Raw genomic sequence first — 22234 nt, 5'->3', positions numbered from 1 at the left:
TGCATTTAAGTTATCGTCTTTCATGTCATTCTTTTTTTTTTAAATATGGAAACAATTAATAATACATTACAAGACTAAGTGAAGTGATTAAGGATCATTGAATATTCTAATTATGCTCAAAGACTGAGTATTTTAACTTCCTGATTGTTTACTATTTGGGAGATAATAAGAGAGTTGCATAAACTCTCTAAAAAAGTTATGTTTTTGTACATGTCTAATTTGAAACGCGTGAATATTTTTTAATATTAGTATCGTTTGCAAGAAATTAAAAGTTGTAAGTTGATACAAAGTTATTTTTTCGTAAAAGCAGCCTATATATTCTGAAATGCGGAGTACACTGGCCATATTTGTGCGTTTCCGAATGCGGTCACTAAATTGCAATTTATGTTACATTTTAAAGTAGGGGGTCTTCAACTTGGCACTAGAAGCCCATCGAGGACATTTAAGTGGCCCGCTGTAATATTTCGTTCAGTAAAAAACAATAGTTTGAATTAAAAAAGAATGTAAAATAACCGTCATCTCTCAGACGATAGTTGGGTGCACAAAAATCATGGCTGATGCTTGCGAAATAGATTGATTGATATATGATATTTGACGATTTACTAAGAAAGGAGTTTTACTTCGGTTTACACAGCTTTACTGTTAAATTGTTATTACAAAGATATGCTTTTGAGCAAGCTGTTTTGAAGCAAATTATTGTAAGTAAAACAGCGAATTATATCATTGAGCACTGTTTAAATATGTGGCAAAAGCATGTGGAAATACACCGTGAGGGTTTTCCTTTGTTTCATCCATCAAAAAACTTTGCATACGAAATTTTTTAAAATTCTAGACCAGTTATGGTAAATGTTTTTGACTTCTTTCGGTCCAAGAAGTACGTTTAATTAAAAAAAATTAACCAAATAAAAAAAAAAAAACTATTCCTTATTCCTAGATTCTGGCAACCAAAGAAATAGTGATTCTGCTGATTCATTTTGATCTCATCGTATTTTGTGAGAAAAATTAGGTACTGTAAGAAAAACTGTTTCAAAAAATTGATCAAAAATGAGACAAAATAGTTCCGAAGCAAATTTGAAATAGCGGAATTTGTGCAAAATGTGCACATATGCTCAAAGTGAGCATATGTGCTCAATGAGCATATGTGCACATATGCTCATTTTTGTGCAAAATGCATAATCTCAAAAGTGATGTTAAACGAGAAATGTGTGCGAAAGATTTTCGTTGGCTAAAAGTACCAGTACTCAGTTGGCTAAAAGTATCAGTACTCAGTTGGCTAACAGTACCAGCACTCAGTTGGCTAACAGTACCAGCGCCAGCAGGAAGTCGGTTCTTTTTTCCGTAAAAATGATTTTTGTCATAAAATTTTACGGAACAAAAAATTTTATGTACGGTAATTTTTGCACTAATATTTATTATAAAATCACTTAATCACTGTAACTAAATAAATATTACTGTAATTAAACGGTATAAAATTTTACAATAAAAATGGATTTTTATGTGAAATGGGTTTTATGAAAGTTGCCGGTACTTTTAAAGTAATTTGTTTCGGAATTTTTTACAGTGCCCAAAAATTTAAGGTTTTGACGAGATCTGTCAAGACAATTTTCGAGTAACAAATTATGTTGAAAAAGTAACGCTTGTATTTTGGAAATTCTTACTTACAGTAATATAAATTCTGTGATTGTATAACGAATACAGAAATGGGTAAATAAAAATATAATTCAAAAAATGGAGCTATCAAGTTTTTGTACTTGTGTTAAACAGTTTTCAGAAGTAAAAGCTGTCAAACACACTCTCATTATGAAAAAAAGCACTTAATCATTGTAATTAAATAAATATTATTTTAAAATTACGGTATAAAATTTTACGATAAAATTGGATTTTATAATGCAAAATGGGTTTCATGAATGCTGCACTAAGGGTGCTAGTACTTTTTACAGTAATTTGTTTCGAAAGTTTTTCAGTGCACAAAAAAATTTTGATGAGATTTATCAAGAATATTTTTGAATAACAAATTATTTTGGAAAATTCAAGCTTGTATTTTGGAAGCTCTTACTTACAGTAGTTTAAATTCTGTAAATGTTGACAATGCAGAATTAAAAATAGGAAAAGGAAAAATAATTTAAAAAAAATGAAAATGACAGGTGTGTCAAACAGATTTTCGAAGTTAAAGATGTCAGACACACACTCAATAAGTTGATAATTCAATATATACTGTAAAGAATTTTAAATTTGAGTATTGACAGGTAAAAAATCAGATTTTCTTGACAATTTTTTGATAAAGATTTTCGGAGTCACTTGAACCACTGATTCAACTTAAGTGATTTTGTTGACCAAATTTGGGAAATTTTTAGTTAGTTGTTAAATATTTGTTTTCTAACTTTCATACCATTTGCTGCATGCTTTATTAAAGTCCTGGATCACTTGTACAGAGTCTTAAAGGTAAGTTTACAAATTTGACTAAATGTTTCGATTTTACTTTTACTTAATATCTTGACTTCCCTAAATGAACGTTTTAAAAAATACTTACTGATATTTTAAAAAAGTTTTCAATTGTAAAATATACAATGTTCCTTTTTGTACATCATTTTAAAGACTGTAATTTTAAATAGGGCAAAATTGAAAATTTAAATGAAATCGATCGAATAGTTCCTGAGAAATCGAATTTTGAAAAAGTCGTATTTCTAAAATTTGATTTCTCAGGAACTATTTGACCGATTTCACACAAAATTAATATTTTGCCGTGAAAAATAACCTTTTTTTCTTTAAATGTTGTAAAAATTTGTATACCTTACAATTCAAAATATAAATAAGAGAAACAAAAAGGAATAAATATTTACTTATATTTTGCAGGCATAAACGAACTTTATAAATGCGTGCAAGAAATTTTCAATTCACTTAAAAAGCTCTCGAGATATTTTTTGCTTGCGCAAAAAGTGAAATTTACATTAAGGGGTCCAAACTTTGATCCGCTCTCCTGATCAAACTTTTGGGACTATATTTCCTAGATTGCGGATATCCCCCGTATTTTTAGGGTCAGAAATCCGAATCCGTCGAAAAAAGGGTATCTTTATTCAGAGAAAGTACGTTATATGTCAATTTTTGTAACTTATTAACGCTAATTAACAAGCATATTCAAGGTCACCACCACGAAATATTGAATCCTAGAACGTGAAGATCCTACCATTAAATTTAAAGTTATTCAGGATTGTCTGTTTATTTATTTATTTATTTTTTGCACATTGTACAATTTAGGAAAACTTCATATTGATAAACATAAAATATAACTGAACACCAAAATTTTATAACACTTAATATCTTAAATTGGCAGACCTTTTCAACTGAAAAGTGTCTAATGTAAATGCCTTATAATTGCATCAAAGGTATCAAAAATATTTTAATGTTCTTCATTCTAAGCAACTGTTTCTATGTTTTTCATTAAATCATTTCGAATCTGCTTTCTCAGCGTGATAGAAATCTCAAAAGTAGGGGGTGGCCTGTTTTGTTGGTTCTTATTTCCCTACTAACCTCCTAGCAATGTAAACAACGATTTGAATCTAGACAAGAGACGAGCGTGATTGATGGTTGTAATAGTACGCAACTTCTTTGTCGGGTCTAGTAAAATAAAATTGATAGTCCGCTGTTTATTCTTTGCGTGGTTGGTTATGAAACCAATCGGATGCATTCAGAATCAGAGTCAAATCTAACAAGGCACATGTTGCTATTGTTGATGAAATCTTTGTGTGCAAATTTGTTTGTTACGGTTTCTGTAAACTGAGCAGGAAATTGTGTCCGCAAAAATTCACAACGATGTAATTTTTTTCTTTCTTTAGTGCTGTTGCTAAAGTAAAATTATAGGTAAATTCCAGTTTTCTTAATGATTTGGTAATTGATATTTTATTTTGATTTGGTTATTCTAACTGTAACTTCATCTTTTTTTTTTTTTTTTTTTTATATGTAGGTGTTTCATTATTACTCTGTGTACTTTTAAATTGTGTTTGTTTGTCATTAATTTTTCATTGCTTTTTCATTTCAATTTTTCTAATTGCTTTTTTTTATTTGTTTATCCATTATGGGGCCTCGGGGCACTGTCAGTTTTTGGTATTACCACTGACAACAGAAAGGTCCCCTGATGAAGTGCTGTCAAGCTAACACACATATCCTAAAATATTCTTCGTATTTCGGACTTTTTGAATTAAAAAAAAAGTAAATTCCATATTCACTCTTTCTACAACTGATGTTTAAAAAAAACTCTTAAGCTTTAATTTTTTTACGTCTGAAGGAATATGCAACAACTCAAAAACTTTGGTATGCATATTACATACACAGCAAAAAATTACGTATCAAATTACAGTAAGAAGTACCGGTACTTTGGGTGCATCATCCGCAAAATCCATTTTTACCGTAAAATATTATACAGTAATTGTTACTTATTTGAGGTTTTTCAGTGATTTTACTGTAATTAATACTGTAAAAATTACGGTATGTCAGACTTTTTGTTCCGTAACATGTTCGGATAAAAATGGATTTTACGGAAAAAAGTACCAGCATCCTGAGTGCTGGTATTTTTTATAGTAAATTTTTACAGTGTAGCTAATCTGCTAGGGTGATCCACTAAATTGCGGAATCAATTGTTTTCCACAATTTACAGAGATGTCAACTGCTCCGGATTCTATAAAATATTTTGAAAAACGGTAAAGGACTTTTAGTATTTTAAAGTTTTTTTTTCTTTTAAAAAAAAAGAAAAAAAAACTTTTGCTGCAAATAATTACTATATATTCTTTGCTGAAAGAACTAGAAAAATGTATTTATCTTTTGAGATTTATATTTTGTATAATCTCGCAATTCTTCATTTTATTGAAGTTGTAAGTATATATACAAAGGAACAAGTTGCTACGAAGTCACCTAAGTTTATCACAATTGTTATTTTCCAACTCATTTAACCACCAAAAAAATTTTAAATTAATATTATAAATTATATATTGCCTGATTTAAATGTGTTTAAAAAATTACAAGAAGAGGGTGATTTTTTGATGAATTAAAAGAAATTATATGTAAAAAAAAGTACCAGGATTAAATATTTTGTGAGAATAGCAAGCAGTTAGTATACAAGTACGCATTTGAACTTTTTTTAAAATTGAATATAAATTCTGCTCTTCCTTTAAAAATTTTTAGTTTGCATGTAACCCCGCGGCTGGTTAGTTAAATGTAACTGATTGTTATTTAACTGTTTTACTAAGTAGTAATTGAATCAAAAGTTGGAGTCCTGTTAGAAAAATATAGAAAATTTTCATGGTTTGCCACTCTTTGTAACAAGGACAAATCGTTTTACCTCCCAAATGTTAACACTGAAGATGAGTTTTTGTCTTAATACTTGAATTCAAAATTGCACTAAAGATGAGACATCGAAATAAGTCATGAAATTTTAAAAACAAAATGTTCTACGTCTGATTATTAAGAAAATTTTCTTTGTTAATATTTATACTTAATAAACAAATATTTATTGATTCTTCGAGAAAAATACCAACATTTGAGAGCGAATCAATGATGAATAATAAGCAATCATGCGGGTAAGTAAGCGGAGAACGATTTGTTTTACTAACGCAAATATTTTCTTATTTTTCTGCAAAACTAAATTTATGATGCGAGAAAATTGCCACTTTTCAACTTTAATGCTGTGAAGAAAAAAAATATAATACCCATGATTCCTTAAAATTAAAATGTTTCCTAAAATTAAAACGAAAAAAAAAATGATTTAATTAGGTACTTGCATTTCGAGAAGAATTTCACAAAGTTAGAATATTCATTAAAAACAGAGCCATATCACACACGAAATTTGTTTAAATATAATTTTCTCTCGTCTACGTCTTTGACTTAATTTAAATTTATTATTTGATGTATTTTATTGCAACCGTGATACATTTTTGCTTTGTGTACATGGCAAACTTCGATACATAATTAGTTTGTTTTTTACATGGCTTCATGTCTGTCTTTGTGTTAAGTAAGAAATATATAGCGAAAGAATTGAAATCTTAGTGAAACATTTTTTGTGTAAGAGTATAGAATGTACCACTAAAGAGAATTGATACTTGACGGGCTTGGCTTACTCGAAATAGAATTGAAAGAACAGTTGCAAACGTAAAATAATTGCCACGTTTCAGCAAACAAACAGTATCGAGATAGCCACATTTCGTCATGCGTAGGCATCCAATTTAACCTAACTGAATTGTATATAATCTTATGCAAATCTAATCTGTTGTAATTTACTTTTATAAACCTAAATTAATGAGTTATGTTCTAAGAAAATTTGTTTCAGAGAAAATATATGACACCTCTTAAACTTGCATAGGTTTATGATGCATTTTATAGAATCTTATGTTATGTTTTAATAAATCTTATTTTATGAAACTATATGTAATCCTAAATTTCTTACTGATTTATTTAAATTAGTAGATCACCCCCATTTATAAAGCTTCAACATTAACTAAATCCTATCGATGTGCAATTTAGTTTCCAAATAGAAAAAGAAAAAAGATGACCACAAGCTTCAAAGAGAAAGATGTTTCAAGTATTTTAAAAATAAAAGCTTAAAGGGGGGTGACTAAATGATGAATACTTCGATTCCATTGGGGCGGTTAATTCCAGCCAACTAGACAATAGCTTGCACCGACTGGAGCATTTTGATTCGTCGAAACAGGCACGCGCCGCACACGCGCCGATTGTACCTTTATCTGATTCCCTTCTCCGACAGGTATTATATCCCCAGATATAAAGTGGTTTACACGCATCACAATCTGCTCAACCGTGCTATTGGCAATGTGATTTGTTGTCATTTAGAATCAAATTGTTGAAATTGTTTTTCTTTATCCAATTAATGTTTTTGCTAATAACATTTTAAAACGATAATTTTTCACTTTTGCAAATTTTTAGAAAAATAACAAATCTTATTTTTCTGCAAACGATATTTTAAGAAGGATAAGGATTTTAACATTATTTACTTTGCAGACGACTTCTAGTTTTAAAAATGGATAGGAATTAGTTACTTTTTACTTACATTTTATAACTTTTTAAAGATATCAATAAAACTTTGATTAAAATAAACCCATGCGGCATAATTGGATCTATTAAAAAATATGTTAAAATTAAAAGTTTCATTATTTCCATTTTTTAAATGAACTTAAGTTCACGACACTTACAACCACTACTTAAACCTAACTTTTAGTTACATATGAATAACTATTAAATCGTTTGCAACGAATTTATGAACTATTTCAAGGGAAAAATGGAACAGCTTGAAAAAACAGTGTATAGGTTTTAAATATCCGACTTTCTAATAACCGTCATGGTTCAGGAAATGACTCAGTTCTCTACGCATTCTTTTTCGTATGACTCTCATTATGCACTTCCACACTTGAAATCAGAACTATCTCAAGTTTGGAATAATACTTCACACTTGCTGCAAGGCGTTCTTGATGATAGTCCCTTTTCTGATGCCGCAGTTCCTGAATCAACCTCATCCGCTCTAACGACGGATGGTCCACCGGCACCGAAAAAGAAGAGCAAGAGAAGCGGGAATAAGAGCAGCTATAAACATGTACCTCACCGAGAGAAACCTCCTCACCTGGTGGCGAGAAGGAATGCCAGAGAACGAAGGAGGGTTCAAGCCGTCAATACCGCGTTCTCTCGTCTGAGGAAGTGTGTGCCGACTGAAAGCAAAAGCAAACGACTTTCCAAGGTAAGTTCTCTAATAATTCATATCCACTTTAAAATCAGTTCTGTTAACAAACTCTGCATTCATATTTTCGTTGAAATAATTGTTAAGTATTCAACCTAATTTGGTGGAATAATTTGTATCACTCTGTTAATCTTATGCATTTTCAGCCTTATTTTGTTTAAAATTATTTTAAAATAGGAAAAAAGGATGCAATAGTTTATACAAAAGATTCTATTAATGATAGATTTTCATAATCGTTTTCTTGTTTTCCTTTGAGCCTCCATTTTTTTATTTTATTTCTGAACGTTAATTTTATTTTCCATAAAAACTGTCTAGATAGCTTTAATGGATCAAGTTGAAACAAACGTATTATTATTTGGCCACATTTAAGTTTTTATTAGAATATTGGTAACTGTAATTTTTTCCACTGCACGAAAAGCTCTTGTATCATCAGAAATAAGCATACTTATTCCAAGAATAGATAAAATATATTTTGTGGAAACGTTTAATTAAACTGTTTTTATTTCTTTCTATTTGGTGCCTAGAGTGTTTGTATAAATATGGATTACAGAAAGATAGAATTTTTTAAATAGATTTTTCTAAATATGCATTATATTTAAAATTTTTAAACTGAAACATTTTAATAAGCTAAAGATTTCATGTTTTAAGACTGATTTATTTTGTATTTTATAAATATAAATGATTACTTACCTTCATTTATAAATGTGTATGTTTGCGACTGATTTAACTAAAACTAACGAAATTTTTTTTAATTTGGGTTATTTAAAAGCAAAATAAAAAGTTTAATGGGATAAAATGCAAAACAAAATTACTACTAATACTAATTATTTCGTATACTATTGTATACAAATTAACTATTTATATTATTTAAATGATATGGAAATAATGGAATTTTAATAACAATTAAGAGTTTAATAATTACTAAAATTGAAAAGGAAATAAACACGAATAACTTTTAGAATCAAACAGAATTATTTTTTTGTTTCTCAGTAGTTTCAATTTCAGTTTCTATGAATGTAGCTTTATTTTCGTGTATTGTGTCGGCTATAAAATTAAAGAATTATTAATCGTATTAAAAAAATGTGTTAAATAATTTATTAACTATAACAATAAAAATGTACTGCTAATTATCAGAGTAATAGTAATAATATAACCATATTCTAATCTAATCATATTCTAATCTAATCATACAATTACATAAATTTTATGCTCTATAAAATTTTAATTATTTAATATTGAAAAAATTATAATGCAAACCAATTGCTTAGTGTTTGTTGTTTTTGCTGTGGAATTCTTATAATTTCTAATTTGGAAGATTTCTTACGTATTTTTGTTAAAAAGTATACAATGCATATTTCTAAAAATATACAATACACATTTTGTCGAATACTTTTTTGCAATAAATATTTATTTCTTCAAGCTATCATTTTTAAACAATTCATAAAAAGACATATAGTTTATGATAGTATCTGAATATAGTTTATATAGTTATACATAGTGTATAGTTTATGATAGACAAGAATCATCCATTTATTACTTTTTTACTGTCAAAATATAACGCAATTTAAAAATATAAAAAATTTATATATTTTCACTAATATATGCATTTTCAGATAAATTAACAGAAACTAAACAATTACTTATGCAACTTCTAAGAGAGGAAAAAAAATAAGAAACGCAGATAATGAATTAAATAACATATTATAAAGAATGTTTCAAAAGGCATGTTTTGAATATAAATGAGATCCTTCTGATTCCGTAAATACTTTCGATATGGGTTTTTTTTCTAAATTAAATGATATCTATAATTATTCAACTATGCAAATCGTGGAAATGAAAGGTTGAAAACCAGACAACATTAGAAAACTGGTTTTTTTTTTCGCTTTAAGATCACATTCGTCAGTTTGTAGTCAATTAAATATTCTAAATCATTTACAGAAATTAAAATAAATGCTTTTCATATTAAGTGTTGATAATTTTGAGGTAGTCTCAAATTAAAAATATGATTGATGTAGTGTAAATATGTACTTCTACTAGAATAACGAGTTCTATTTGCAGTTCCATAGACAAGAAAAACTATGAACAAATTTGAGTTATCTTTTTTCTTTTCTCTTTTTTCAATAAAAAAAAGATAACTGTTAAGGATTTGTTGTTTTATAATTTATTTTTAAAAAAATTCTTCTGCAAAAAAAAATATTTTCGTTTGCAGTCATTTTAGTTATATTTATAAATTACTTTTAATTATCATTATTATTTAAAGCTTGGGCAAAACATATTTAGTTACATAATGTTAAAATGCACAGTAGACCCTTTTCCAAACGATGTTGGAAAAGTAAACTAGTGATTTTAATTGAGTTATATTTTAATTCTAAATATAAATTTAGTGCAGACAACATGTATCGTTTTAAAAACTGAATTATATTGAGGAACTTTACATTTTGCGCATAGCTCGCAATGCGTGTTTAGAAAATACAGCAGCTCAAAATGTACATTCGAGGAAATGCGTGATTTAGAAAATAAACATAGCTCAGTATAAAACTGGTCATAGCACAAGAAGCACCGTTATTACGAACCAAAACTTTTAACACCTACGTTTGCCTTTAAAGCACAGACCAAACTAATATAAAAATTCGTCGATTTTTTTTCAACACCACAGCTGATAAATTTTTTCTTGAAATACAACTGTTATAACAATAGTTTAAAAAAATAGTTTTAAATCCTTTGTTTATTTTCTTAAACGCTCATTTTGAACTATTTGTATTTTTTTTACGTTCATGACGATTTTCACAAACACGCATTTTGAGTTTTGTGCTTTTTTTCTAATGTGCATTTCAAACTATTGCCTTTTTCATAAACACGTTAGTTGAGCTATGTGCATTTTTTCTAATGTGCATTTCAAGCCATGACCATTTTCGTAAACGCGCATTTTGAGCTATAAAAGGTTTTTCTAATGTGCATTTCAAGCTATCGCTTTTTTCATAAACACGTTAGCTAAGCTATGTGTATTTTTTCTAACGTGTATTTCAAGCTATGGCCACTTTCATAAACACGTATTTCGAACTACGTGCCCTTTTTATAATGTGCATTTCAAGCAATGACCATTTTCATAAACGCGCATTTTGAGCTATATACATTTTTTCTAGTGTGCATTTCAAGCAATCACCTTTTTCATAAACACGTTAGTTGAGCTATGTGCATCTTTTCTAATGTGCATTTGCATTTCAAGCTACGGCTACTTTCATAAACACGCATTTTGAGCTTCATGCCTTTTTTTAATGCGTATGTCTATTTTCTCGATTTCGGAATTTGAGTTTTGTCTATTTTTCAAACGCGTGTTTTAATCTATTCCCATTTTACTATTTCCCATAATCTATTCCCATTTTCCCCGAAATTTATGCTATGAAATTATGCCTTCAAGATAAATGTGTAAGGCTTTGTTTTTAACCATACATTTATTTTTCAATGCGGTAAATACCATTTTGTTACCTTGCCTTCCCTTAATGTGGTTTTTGTTGTGCTTTACGTTTAGACAGTAGTTTTTTTCTTCCTTACAATAGATTGACTTTGCAATTCTTTGAGAAGGACCACATCTTGAAAAAGATAAGGATATTAAAAAATATTTTCCTGGGGCTTACATTACCTGGTATTTTACAAGGTTTTCTTTATTCTAAAGCATCATTGATTTCAGAAAAAATAATCTCTCAGAGCAACATCAAGACACTTCTTCAACAAAATCTTTTCCTGACATTGGCGATGTTTAATATTTATTTTTAATTCTTGAACTTTATACTAAGAAGAAAGAATATGGTCAAAATTACCGGAATATAATAAAATTTACCGTGTTTCTGACTCTATGGGAAATCCAAAAAGCTCGGTAAGGCTTTGGTAATTTTTACTAAGGTTCTTTGGTAATAATTTTGGTAAAATTAAAAAAAAGTTATCGGTTTTTTATCTATGATAAAATTTGGTAAATGTGTTGAAATTTGGTAATTTTATGAAGGTACCTAAGAGCATGGCATAACCATTTATTCCGTTAAATTTACCAAATGAATGTTTTAAATATCGCATATTTTGGTTTTTAATAAAAATTTTTTTTAATTCCAGAAGTGTTGTTATTACGCAGTTCGGTGATTTTACCATTTTTTTTTCCTCCGTGTAAATATGTGCCCAGATTTTAAACATTAAAATTATTTATTTAATTTTCTAAAAGAAATAGCCGATTTGAATATGCAACGGATCTTTGTAAAAGAAGCTTTTAAGGTTGTTCGAAAGTAAGACTAATTTGCCAAAATTTCTGTAATAATCGCCGAAAATAACTTAATCCCTACTTAAAAAAAACATTTATTTCCAGCTATTCTAATCATGACAGTGTATTTAACTAAATATTAAGCAAAAATTCTCTTTTTACATATCACCGAAAGTTTTAAGTTCTTATTATAAAACTAAGCTGAAAATCATTTAAAATCTAAATTATTATGAGACTTTTTTATTAAAGCAAGAAAACTTTTGAAAATAAATAACAAAAAAAAAAAATTAATTTACATAAATTGCATTTTTTCCTGATTTTAGATACCCTGATGTTTGATTGCAAAAGAACCAAGGTGCTACATAACATTTTAACTGCCCCTTATGTTTGTTTAGTTATTACACGGGGAAGTAAATTTTGGTAAAATTACCGTACTGTATGGAAAAAAAATATTTCTGGTAAAAAACACATAATTCTGGTAATGAAACCAAAATATATGTTATTTAAACCATTCATTTCGTAATTGCTTCGTTCATATGGTAATGGTTTTAACGGAAATTCATGGTTTTCAAATTTTAGCTCTTTTTTCTACACATTAAGTAAAATTTAAATGCAAATTTAACCGGTCAAATGTTTTTTTTTTATGTCATGCTTTGAGATATCACATAAAATTTCTAAATTATTCTACAATTACCAAATTTTAACGCCTATAGTAAAACAATATTTTGCTGTTAATTTTTTCAAAATCCAAAACAAAGCACTTTGGTAAAAAATATCATGCTTTTTAGTGTTATCATGGAACCATGAGCACGGTAATTTTTACTATATTTTGGTAAATTCGACCACTCTTTATTTTCTAAATGTACTTAGAGTAGAGTAGTTATATTTGTGTAAATATTTTTCACTTGCATTATCAATGCTAACGACGAAGGCAATGGTGAAATGATAGCTGTCTAATTTATTAAGTTTATTAATGCAGCGTTAATTTATTGTTATTCAAGTTTCTGGGATTTGTTCCCCATTAAAGAAATTTATGCAATCTCTTCGTTACCTGATAAAAAAAATTTAAAAAAATGAAAAAAAAAATTCTTTTTGATCAATACTTCAGAAAAGTATTTTGTGTTTCATCAACAATGAAAATGTAAAACTTATTACTTAAAATACGTGGCAGGGTTAAGTGAATGAATAAGATCTTCCTCTGTATTTTGTTGAATACCCTTTCTCTTCTGCCCTCGTGTAGTTAGATAATTTCTGAATTTTTTTGAAGAAAAATTCGTGTTTGCAAATGTTGTGATTCGCAATTCGATTAGACACTTCATATAGGCAGATTTAAAACCAAACTATCACTGTTAGTTTTCATTCACATCCACATAATCTTTTTAATAAGAAAAAGCTGAACATTTCCTAAAGCGATAAAAACTCAAGCATTAATTAAGTTAATTATTTGAGAGTTAATATACAACTATACGAGCGTCTAAGATTTGTTTATCAACATATTTATTCCCGAAAAGTATGACGCATATTATCAAGAAATATCGATAAAAATGTTCTTATTTATTATTATTACAAATGTTTATTTTATTTAGATTACTAGTTTTTTTTAATAAGTTGCAGAGTACATCTTGTTAAATACCTTTTTTCTTTTGTATTCATATTGCGAATAAAAGTATGGTCAAAACTACCAGGATATGGTAAATTTTAACGTGCTTTTGGTTATATATGAATACCGAAAAGCTTTGTAATTTTTACCAATACGCTTTAGTAATTATTTTGGAAAAATTAACAATAAAATATGGTTTTATAATACGCGATAAAATTTGATAATTTCATCATGATACTTTAGAGCATGACATAAAAACGACTTGTTCGGTGATGTTTACATTTCGTATTTGCATTTTTTACTAAATGTGAAGTAATAAGAACGAAAATTTTGAAAACCAGAATTTTTGATGAACCATTATCATATGAACTGAAGAACTACCAAATGAATGGTTTAAATAACGTACATTTTGGTTTTGTTAACTGGAATTATGGTTCTTTTTTTACCAGAAATGTCATTACAATACAGTACGGTAATTTTTCTAGAATTTTTTTCTCTGTGTACGATCTTCTCTGAGTGCAACTTCATAAAAACTTTATTTACGCGGTTTTAAAGTTTTAACTATCACAATTTATTTTATATTTTCAAATATAGAAATTATCTCCTTTAAAACGAACTTAGAAATCTAATTGAAATTTCACAGCTAGGAAAAAAAAAGTGTTAATATTTTGTAATAAAGCTTTAACGATTTTTTTTCCTCAAAGAATTTTAAGTCTTTAATACATTTTGTCCTAAAATAAAGCAAGTGCTACAAAAAATATATCTTTATCAACATTTCTATTACAGAAAATTAAGTCGCAAATCAACAAATATCTATGAAAATTCATAACCCATTACTGACGGGCTAATGTAAATGAGGGAGATATTTCTTTATATCTTGTTGTTGAATATCTTGTTTCTTCTGTCTTCATGGCAGTAGCCTAATTTGTGAATTTTTTGAAGGTCAAGACCCTGCACCGAGCTATCGAGTATATTCAGATGCTGCAAGAAATGCTTACCAAGGCCGACGAAGACATAGGGAACGACGAACTTTCACTCAGGGCTGCTGTGCAGGCTGATTCACTCAATAAAGAAAATGAACTGCATCAGCGATGGTTGCAGTTACCTTCTGTAAGATATGAATAATTTCTGAAATTATTGCACTGTTAGAAATTTTTCGGTAAAAACGGTCAAATAGCAATTTATGTAATTGTTATTTTACTATATTCAACCGAAAAAGTCAAATAACCGTAAAAAAATGATATTCAAACTGACAAAAATTGTTTATTGATTGTTTTTACCTAATACGGTTTAACAACAAGAACTCTATCCTAACTGGATCCGCATTATGAAACCCTTTTGTTTTCGTGCAACTGGGTACATACTGTAACTGAGAGGGCTAATCGGTCAATCTCACAGCAGGAGTTCAACAAGTACAATATTTCTTCAATCGCAGCATGCACAATATTTCTTCCATTCCTTCAATGCAGGAAGTTTTTCCAGTGTTCCAGCATTTTTTAATTCGTGACCTTGGACTTTTTGAATACTAAGCTATCATTCACAGATGAATGGCGCAGCACCCAAAGAGCTCGAATGTTCGTTTAAATTTAATTCGTTAAATGTAAATGGTTACAAAACCGTATTCAAGGATTCTTAATCGTAACACTAGTAAATAATGTTCTTAACCATAAATGTATGGTTAATCGTATGGCCACACTGCTGCCGGCAATTTAACGGTAATTTCAAAGTGAAAGTTCTTTATTTTAGGATAAATTTATTATTTAAGCTTGATACATATTTGTATCCTCGCTTCATGAAAATTTCGCTCCTAAGTTTGTGAGATGCTATCGACATTCAACAATATTAATTTATTAATTAATTATAAATACATTTTTCTCTTTAAGAACGTTCTCTAAATGAATAATTATTCATTGACTTGTGATTATTTAAGAAACAAACCTCAAAAACATTTATGTTTAACGTCAACGAAAATTTCTAGTCCGTTGATTCATTTTTAATGTTTATACCTACACCTACAGCGTCATCTTCTAATTTAATAGCAAATTCATTTTAGTTATCTTTTAAAATTAATTTTGCCCTTATTAGTTTCGAATTTGATATACAAACTCCACTAAGTAAAGCATCGTAACTGAGTCAAGAAATTCATTTTTAAAATACTCATCTCATTCACTTAGAATTCAATCACAATGAGTAAAATTTCTCCCGTAGTATGGCGTCCCCGTAAGGTACATCACCAGGATAAAAATTGCATTGGAACTCTTGTCCGGAATTGTCGTTATTTCCTCGAAAAACATTTCGTAAGCACTATTTACACTAAAACGTTTTTGTGATTCTGTTATTCTTAAAGTACAAAATTTGCCCAATGTCGACATCGTCAGAGGAACAAAAACATACTCTGTTTTGTGTACCTCAGAATTTTTTTTAAAAATATTATAGTTTCTTACTTATTTCACGACTGTAGAGTATGAGCATGCGTTGATATTGTGTCACCATCAGTACATGCGCTAAATATTGACATTTCCTAATGTAATTGAGAAATATTTTTAATTAATAATGGATTTTATCTAAAATTCACCATCTGTGCTTGCTGACTACATCGACATTGACTGATGCAAAAAAGAAATATTGATGTATAGCAATAACTTTTATTCCAATTTTAGCATCAGTGTATGCTGATTACATCGGCAATTGCAGATGTAAATGAGCAATACTAATATTTCCTAAAAATAAGAGATACAACAAACATCCAACAAAACGTCTTTTTGTGCTGTCAACATTAATCGGACAATGTCCTGCAATGTAACAAATCATTGCATCTCTCTGAAATTCGAAATTGTATTAAAAATAAATCCACACTCGGAGGTAAACTGTCTATGTTGGTTGTAAAATGAAAATTCCACGAAAAAAAAATGTTTTATATATTTTGGTAACCACAATTTATTAAAATTACATGCTACAGATTGTTTTCATGTGCAAATTAACGAACTCTGCTTTAAGAACACGTCGATGAGAAAAAGTAGCTACCTTTTAAAGTTTCAAAGTAACATATCAATGCATCGCTCTGAAATTCGAAATTGTATTCAAGACAAATCCACACTCACCAGAGGTAAACTATCTATGTTGGTTGCAAAACGAAAATTCCACGAAAAAAACAAAACATTTTATATATTTTGGTAACCACAAATTATTAAAATTACATACTGCAGATTGTTTTCATGTGCAAATTAACGAACTCTGTTTTTAAGAACTCGTTTATCAGAAAAAGTAGCTACCTTTTAAAGTTTTTATCTCACATAATCAGAGTAAAAGAATGCTACAGCAATGACCTGAGGAACCAGTTCGGGACATTCGCCACCTGTTGCGCGTGCCGTGAGTATGTCGCTGGCGATCTTCAATCACGACAACACCGCACACTTTCTAATAAGGACCCTTTTATTCCTCGGTTTGTTTTTAAATAGAATAAGAAAGAAAAAAAATCTCTAATTTAACAATCAACGCTTGTGAATGCTACGGCTGACTGCAAATCAAAGAAGAAAAAAATTGGCGTGCTTTAGTCGAAAACCACAGTTTTGTGGTTTTTAGCGAAAGCGATCACGATAACCATGTGTTCATTTCTTTATTATCTTTTCTTTTTCAAGATTTGTGATCTGGGTACCAAGGTGATTTGATGGTCATTTCTAATTGCTAGACAACAGTTCTTCATGCAGCAAAAAAAAAAAAAGTTGCTATATCATAATTATGGCATGCCGGTGCGGGTTCTTCGAAGAAAAAAACCCTTTCGTGTTTATGTATGTATTTGTAAACAAAATGATTCTTCACAGTTAGAATTTTCATTATGAAAATACGGTAAAATAACCGCCAGCAGTCTGTTCAACCGATTAACCATAAAGTTTACGGTTAGAAATTTTTTTTTTTTTTTTTTGCCTTTACGTTTTTGAAACCCTTTACAGCTGGTATGGGTAAAAAAATGAATATAAAACTAACCATGTAACCATAAACAATTAGCATTGTTTATAAATCATAAAAATAAAACTTAAACGTACATTGGAACTATGGGTCTTATATGCATGAATTATAGTTTCGTATTCTAATAGTCCAGGGTCTCCGATTGAAGAATGCAGGAAACTCATCACGTCTTGATGGAAAGGTAGAAATATTGTAGTATCAACGCTGAGATTCGAACCCATGTTCAACCGGTCGTGATAATTACCGATTAGGCCTCTCAGCCAGAGCATGTGCCTAGCTGCACGGAACAAAAAGGGTTTTTAAGGTAGGCCTAGTTGGCGGGGATTGAATTCTGGTTGTTTCACCGTATTGAGAAAAAAAAAAGATTAAACTTTTTTTTCTCACACTTTATAGTTTAAATATCATCTTTTTTTTATGGTTATTCGACTTTTTTGATTAAATATGGTCGAATAACAATTAAATAAATTGCTATTTAATCATTTTTCCGCGAAATTTCTAACAATGTTTTATTGAACACTTAACGAAGTATTTTTCCTTTCTGCGTGTTTAGAATTATTAGAAGTATTTAATTTTACATGAAAAAGGAGAATCTGGGATCATAGGTGATTTTGTAGCAATAATGAGATTAATAAATGCCATAACATTACTCAAAGGTTTTTGTAAAAATTTGCCGGTACGATGCATAAAAAAGCATTAGCATATATGGCACACACGCGAAAAAAGTTTATTTATAGAGTATTAGAGTTTATACTGGAAACCATAATATCGTTCAAATTTTCAGAAACTTTAATAAGCTGAATTGAACTATACTGTGACACTTTTGAAATATAATAAAACTATTATATGATTCAACCTAAACCGAAATATGGTTCAATTTAGCACCTTGTTAAGATTGCAGCAAATTTGCACCTTGTTATGGTTCAGGGTACCAACATTATGGATCAGCATTAAACCGATTTATCTGGGAGTGCGGTGGTAGGAAACACTGAGAAATTTCCCCATAGACTTTCGGAAACAATAAATTATTGTTTTTTTTAAAGAAAAAATATTAATGATCAAAAAATAAAAATATATGAAATCAAAAAATATGAAATCAAAATATATTAAATAAAGATTTTCAAATCAGCTTATAAATAACTTAAAGAAAACCGTGGTTCAAATGGTACCGAGTCTCCTAAGGAACATAAAATTATTTCCATTTCATTTAATGTGATGTATTTCTCTCCGTTTGTTCGACTTTCCATAGACGAGAGTTTAACCGGGAATTGAGAAACGTGGCATGAAGCCGCACCAATACTACGCAAGAAATTATATTTTATTTTGATATTTAAATACTACAACTTAAATTATCATCTTTAAATACAATTAAAATTATTAAAACGAAGCAATCTAAAATGCAAACAATCAACGTACAACCCTGCCCCTCTCTTCGGGTCATGGAAAAATTATCAAACGTTGACCGATCAGCGGCGTTAATAAGGTTAAGGAGCACTGATTTAAAGTATAGTCTGCATTAATTACCTCTCACCCCGAATGAGGTGACCCAGGTTCGATCCCAGCATCGGTGGGCAGATTCGAATTCTGCTCCCGGCTCTCACCGACCACAGTGCTGACATAAAATATCCTCAGTGGAAGACGGATCTTGAGCCCTCTTGCCCTTGGGTTTGAGCCCTCTTGCCGTCAGGCTAACCGTGGGAGGTCTTTTGTGTTTTTCCACCTCATGTAACCTCAAAAAGTTCTCCTCGAAGGCAAATTTCTCGCAATACTAGATCAATGAGTTCCCTTGTCTTTTGGATTGGGTTCAAAATTACAACGCTATGGAGTTGAATATTAGTAAACTCAAAATTGGGTCGGCTGTAAAGCATAAATTGAAATTGATTAGTATGTTTAAGGTTAGCCCTTTGAATCATTAAGTTATTCCAAAAAAGCCAATTTTCTGATCAAAAGTTATTGAGGGGTTTTATTCTTTATTTTACCCACAATCTATACTATTATAAAAAAAGTTTTTTTTTTCTCGATATCGCTACTAAAGTCTTCGATAGTTTTTAAAATAAAAAAAAATCTCATCGGAAATTTTCGGCACCAATACTAACTTTTAAATCTTCACCAATCATCATTAACATTCAACTCGCGTGACTTCAATACGGGACTTAAACCACCAACATATTAAAAAAAATTCAGTTCGTGATTAAATTTCAGCCCTTAAACCGCTTAAAACAAAAGCAAGGGGAATAAAAACCACGTGAGAAAGGCTGTCAAAGTACGGGTGATTACCCAAGAGGGGGTAGTACCCCCAATCTGTACTCTACAACCGAAAATCTCAACCTCTGATGAGCACTTGACGATTTTATTTTTATTACGTGGCCATCCTCCTCCCCTGATCTCTCACCTGCGGTTTTGTGTGACGTCACAGGGCTAGTCGCGTGCACACACACCGGGCGCCAGGTGAGAGCTGTCAATTGGTGATGGGGGTCTTTCGATTATTTTGTGTGTGTGTGCATGTTGGTGAAGTGTTTTAAGTTGACTCGTTTAAAGGAAGAAGTTTTGCCAGCCCCCTCTCCTCCGAAATAAAAACATACTCGAAAGAAAAAAAACTCCCCAACTTAAGATTTTTTTTTGTTTTTACCAGATAAATGATTTAACTCCCTTTACTATAGGGGAAAAATTCATTTTAGGGGATATAAAACCTCTGATGCGAATTTTTTTTTTGTGAGTGAGATTTAAGGGGTTTCGAGCATTTTATGTGGTTGAATTGCTTGTGGCAAACTAAAGATTTTTATAAAATAAATTTTATAAAAAAATTTATAAATTAAGATTTTTATGAATGATTTATTTCTATCCTCTATATTCTCTAAGTTGTTTTCTACAAACCAATATCATTAACTTATTTTTATAAATTTTAAATATTTAAATATGCAGGCGGTCCTGTTTTGAGATATTAACAAAAAGTTAGTATTTTACAAATAAAAATGTGATAAATACAGTGATTAAATAATGAATTCAATAATAAATTATAATTATTATTGCATTTATTATGAAAATTAATTATTATTTGAAAATAATTATAAAAATAAATATTAAAGAATAATAATTGCTGTGTAAATTTGTAATTTCATTACGAAATATAATAATAATAATAATCATAAAACAAATTATATTTAGTGAAGAAAAATGAGAATGAATAATAATAAAAAAGAATTATGGGTAAAGTTATAACTTTGTTACGAAATATAATGATAAATATTATTTAAACTACATATAATGAGGTATTAGCAGAAAGTTGGTATTATGCAAATAATGAATGTTATTAAAACAATAATTAAAAAATAGTAAATAATAATTATTACTGTGCGTAGTAAAAATTTTGTTATGAATCTTTATTATTATTTAAGAAATATTTATAATAACGACTATTATAGTGGAATAGTAATTAAAAAATAATAATTACTGTGTAAAGTTATAATTTTATTACGAAATATAATAATAATAATTATATAAGAAATATATTTAGTAAAGAAAAAGAAAAATGAATAATGATTAAAAAAAATAATAATGTATAAAGTTAAAAATTTGTAACGAAATATAACATAATTGCTATTTATAAAATAATTATAATGAAAGTAAAGGAAGAATTATAATTAAAAAATTATAATTATTACATAAATCTCTAACATTTTTTGTATGAAAAATAATAATTACTGGTTTATTTTATTACAGAGTTGGGATGACACGAATCAAAACAGCTGCCTATCTTTCTATGATGATTTCTCTGATGCATTGCAGAGTTAAATGTTTCTTTTGAACAGAAGAACAATTTAGAACTTTAATCTTTTCTTGAACATATATTATATTGATATATGAATAAGCAAATCGGAAAAGACTCTGATGATTTTCGGCGAACTGTTTACTTTTGTGACTTTTGAGGGACTTTGACTGAATCATATTTGAACTTTTTGCACTGAGATGTTTTACTAACAACCTCGTATTGTTTTTTTAATAGCATTATATTTAATGCATTTTGACTTTATTTCAACATCTTAGAGACAGAAAAACGGGTCATATTTACACTATGTACATTTTTATTCTATTGTCAAAAAATTTTAAAAATTACCCAATCATATAATAAATCAATCAATGAATCAATATGTATGTAAGCCAATCATAAAGTAACATGAGCTAATACCTAACCAACTGTTCGAGAAAATACAATAAAATTTTGTGTAAAGGTATTATAAGGTGCGTGTTCAAGAGTTATTAGATACGAGTATTTAGCTCTTCTGCTTATAGTTACAAAATTTTGAAATTTTTAAATAAAAAGAAATCTCACCATAATAATAATAATAATAATAATAAAATAATAATAATAACAACTAAACTCAAAATCAGCTAATAGAAAGAAGAAGAAAGCACAATAATTTAAATGCTGCCATTTTACTCTCTTCATCGTCGTTTAGCGTCGCTACTACTCGTGCTAAAACAATTGTTTTAACTCCGTTTTAATTTTTCATTGTGAGAATCATGTTTGCGAAGAAGCAAGTGTTTCCCTTTGAAAATTTGAAAATTTTGAATCGACGCACAGAACTTTTAATATCTTTATGCAAAATTCTCATAACACAACAACCTGATATCAGAATTCAAGGAGTGAATTTGAAGTACTATCTTCATAAATTCAAATTTGTCTGTGATC

The 22234-nt window shown here is 29.0% G+C and overlaps 1 protein-coding gene across 1 annotated transcript; it reads left to right on the top strand.

Annotated features, from left to right (window-relative positions):
* The first annotated feature begins 6753 nt into the window (after positions 1 to 6753).
* LOC107439572 (uncharacterized) lies at positions 6754 to 21842 on the top strand. Its single transcript, XM_016052215.4, has 3 exons — positions 6754 to 7735; positions 14524 to 14691; positions 21265 to 21842. The coding sequence occupies exons 1-3, from the start codon at positions 7343 to 7345 to the stop codon at positions 21334 to 21336; spliced, it is 633 nt and encodes a 210-aa protein (XP_015907701.1). The 5' UTR covers positions 6754 to 7342; the 3' UTR covers positions 21337 to 21842.
* Positions 21843 to 22234: the final 392 nt, after the last annotated feature.

Source organism: Parasteatoda tepidariorum, chromosome 9, assembly GCF_982258835.1.
Source record: "Parasteatoda tepidariorum strain Cologne lab strain chromosome 9, Ptep-v5.0, whole genome shotgun sequence".
NCBI classification, from domain to species: domain Eukaryota; kingdom Metazoa; phylum Arthropoda; class Arachnida; order Araneae; family Theridiidae; genus Parasteatoda; species Parasteatoda tepidariorum.
This window is presented reverse-complemented; position numbering and strand designations above follow the sequence as displayed.

Bases quoted from the DNA above. Each gene is read 5' to 3' on its own strand.
- LOC107439572 (XM_016052215.4), top strand. From the start codon at position 7,343: ATGGTTCAGGAAATGACTCAGTTCTCTACGCATTCTTTTTCGTATGAC. The intron at 7,736-14,523 runs GTAAGTTCTCTA...AATTTTTTGAAG, and splicing joins AAAGCAAACGACTTTCCAAG to GTCAAGACCCTGCACCGAGC. The intron at 14,692-21,264 runs GTAAGATATGAA...ATTTTATTACAG, and splicing joins GATGGTTGCAGTTACCTTCT to AGTTGGGATGACACGAATCA.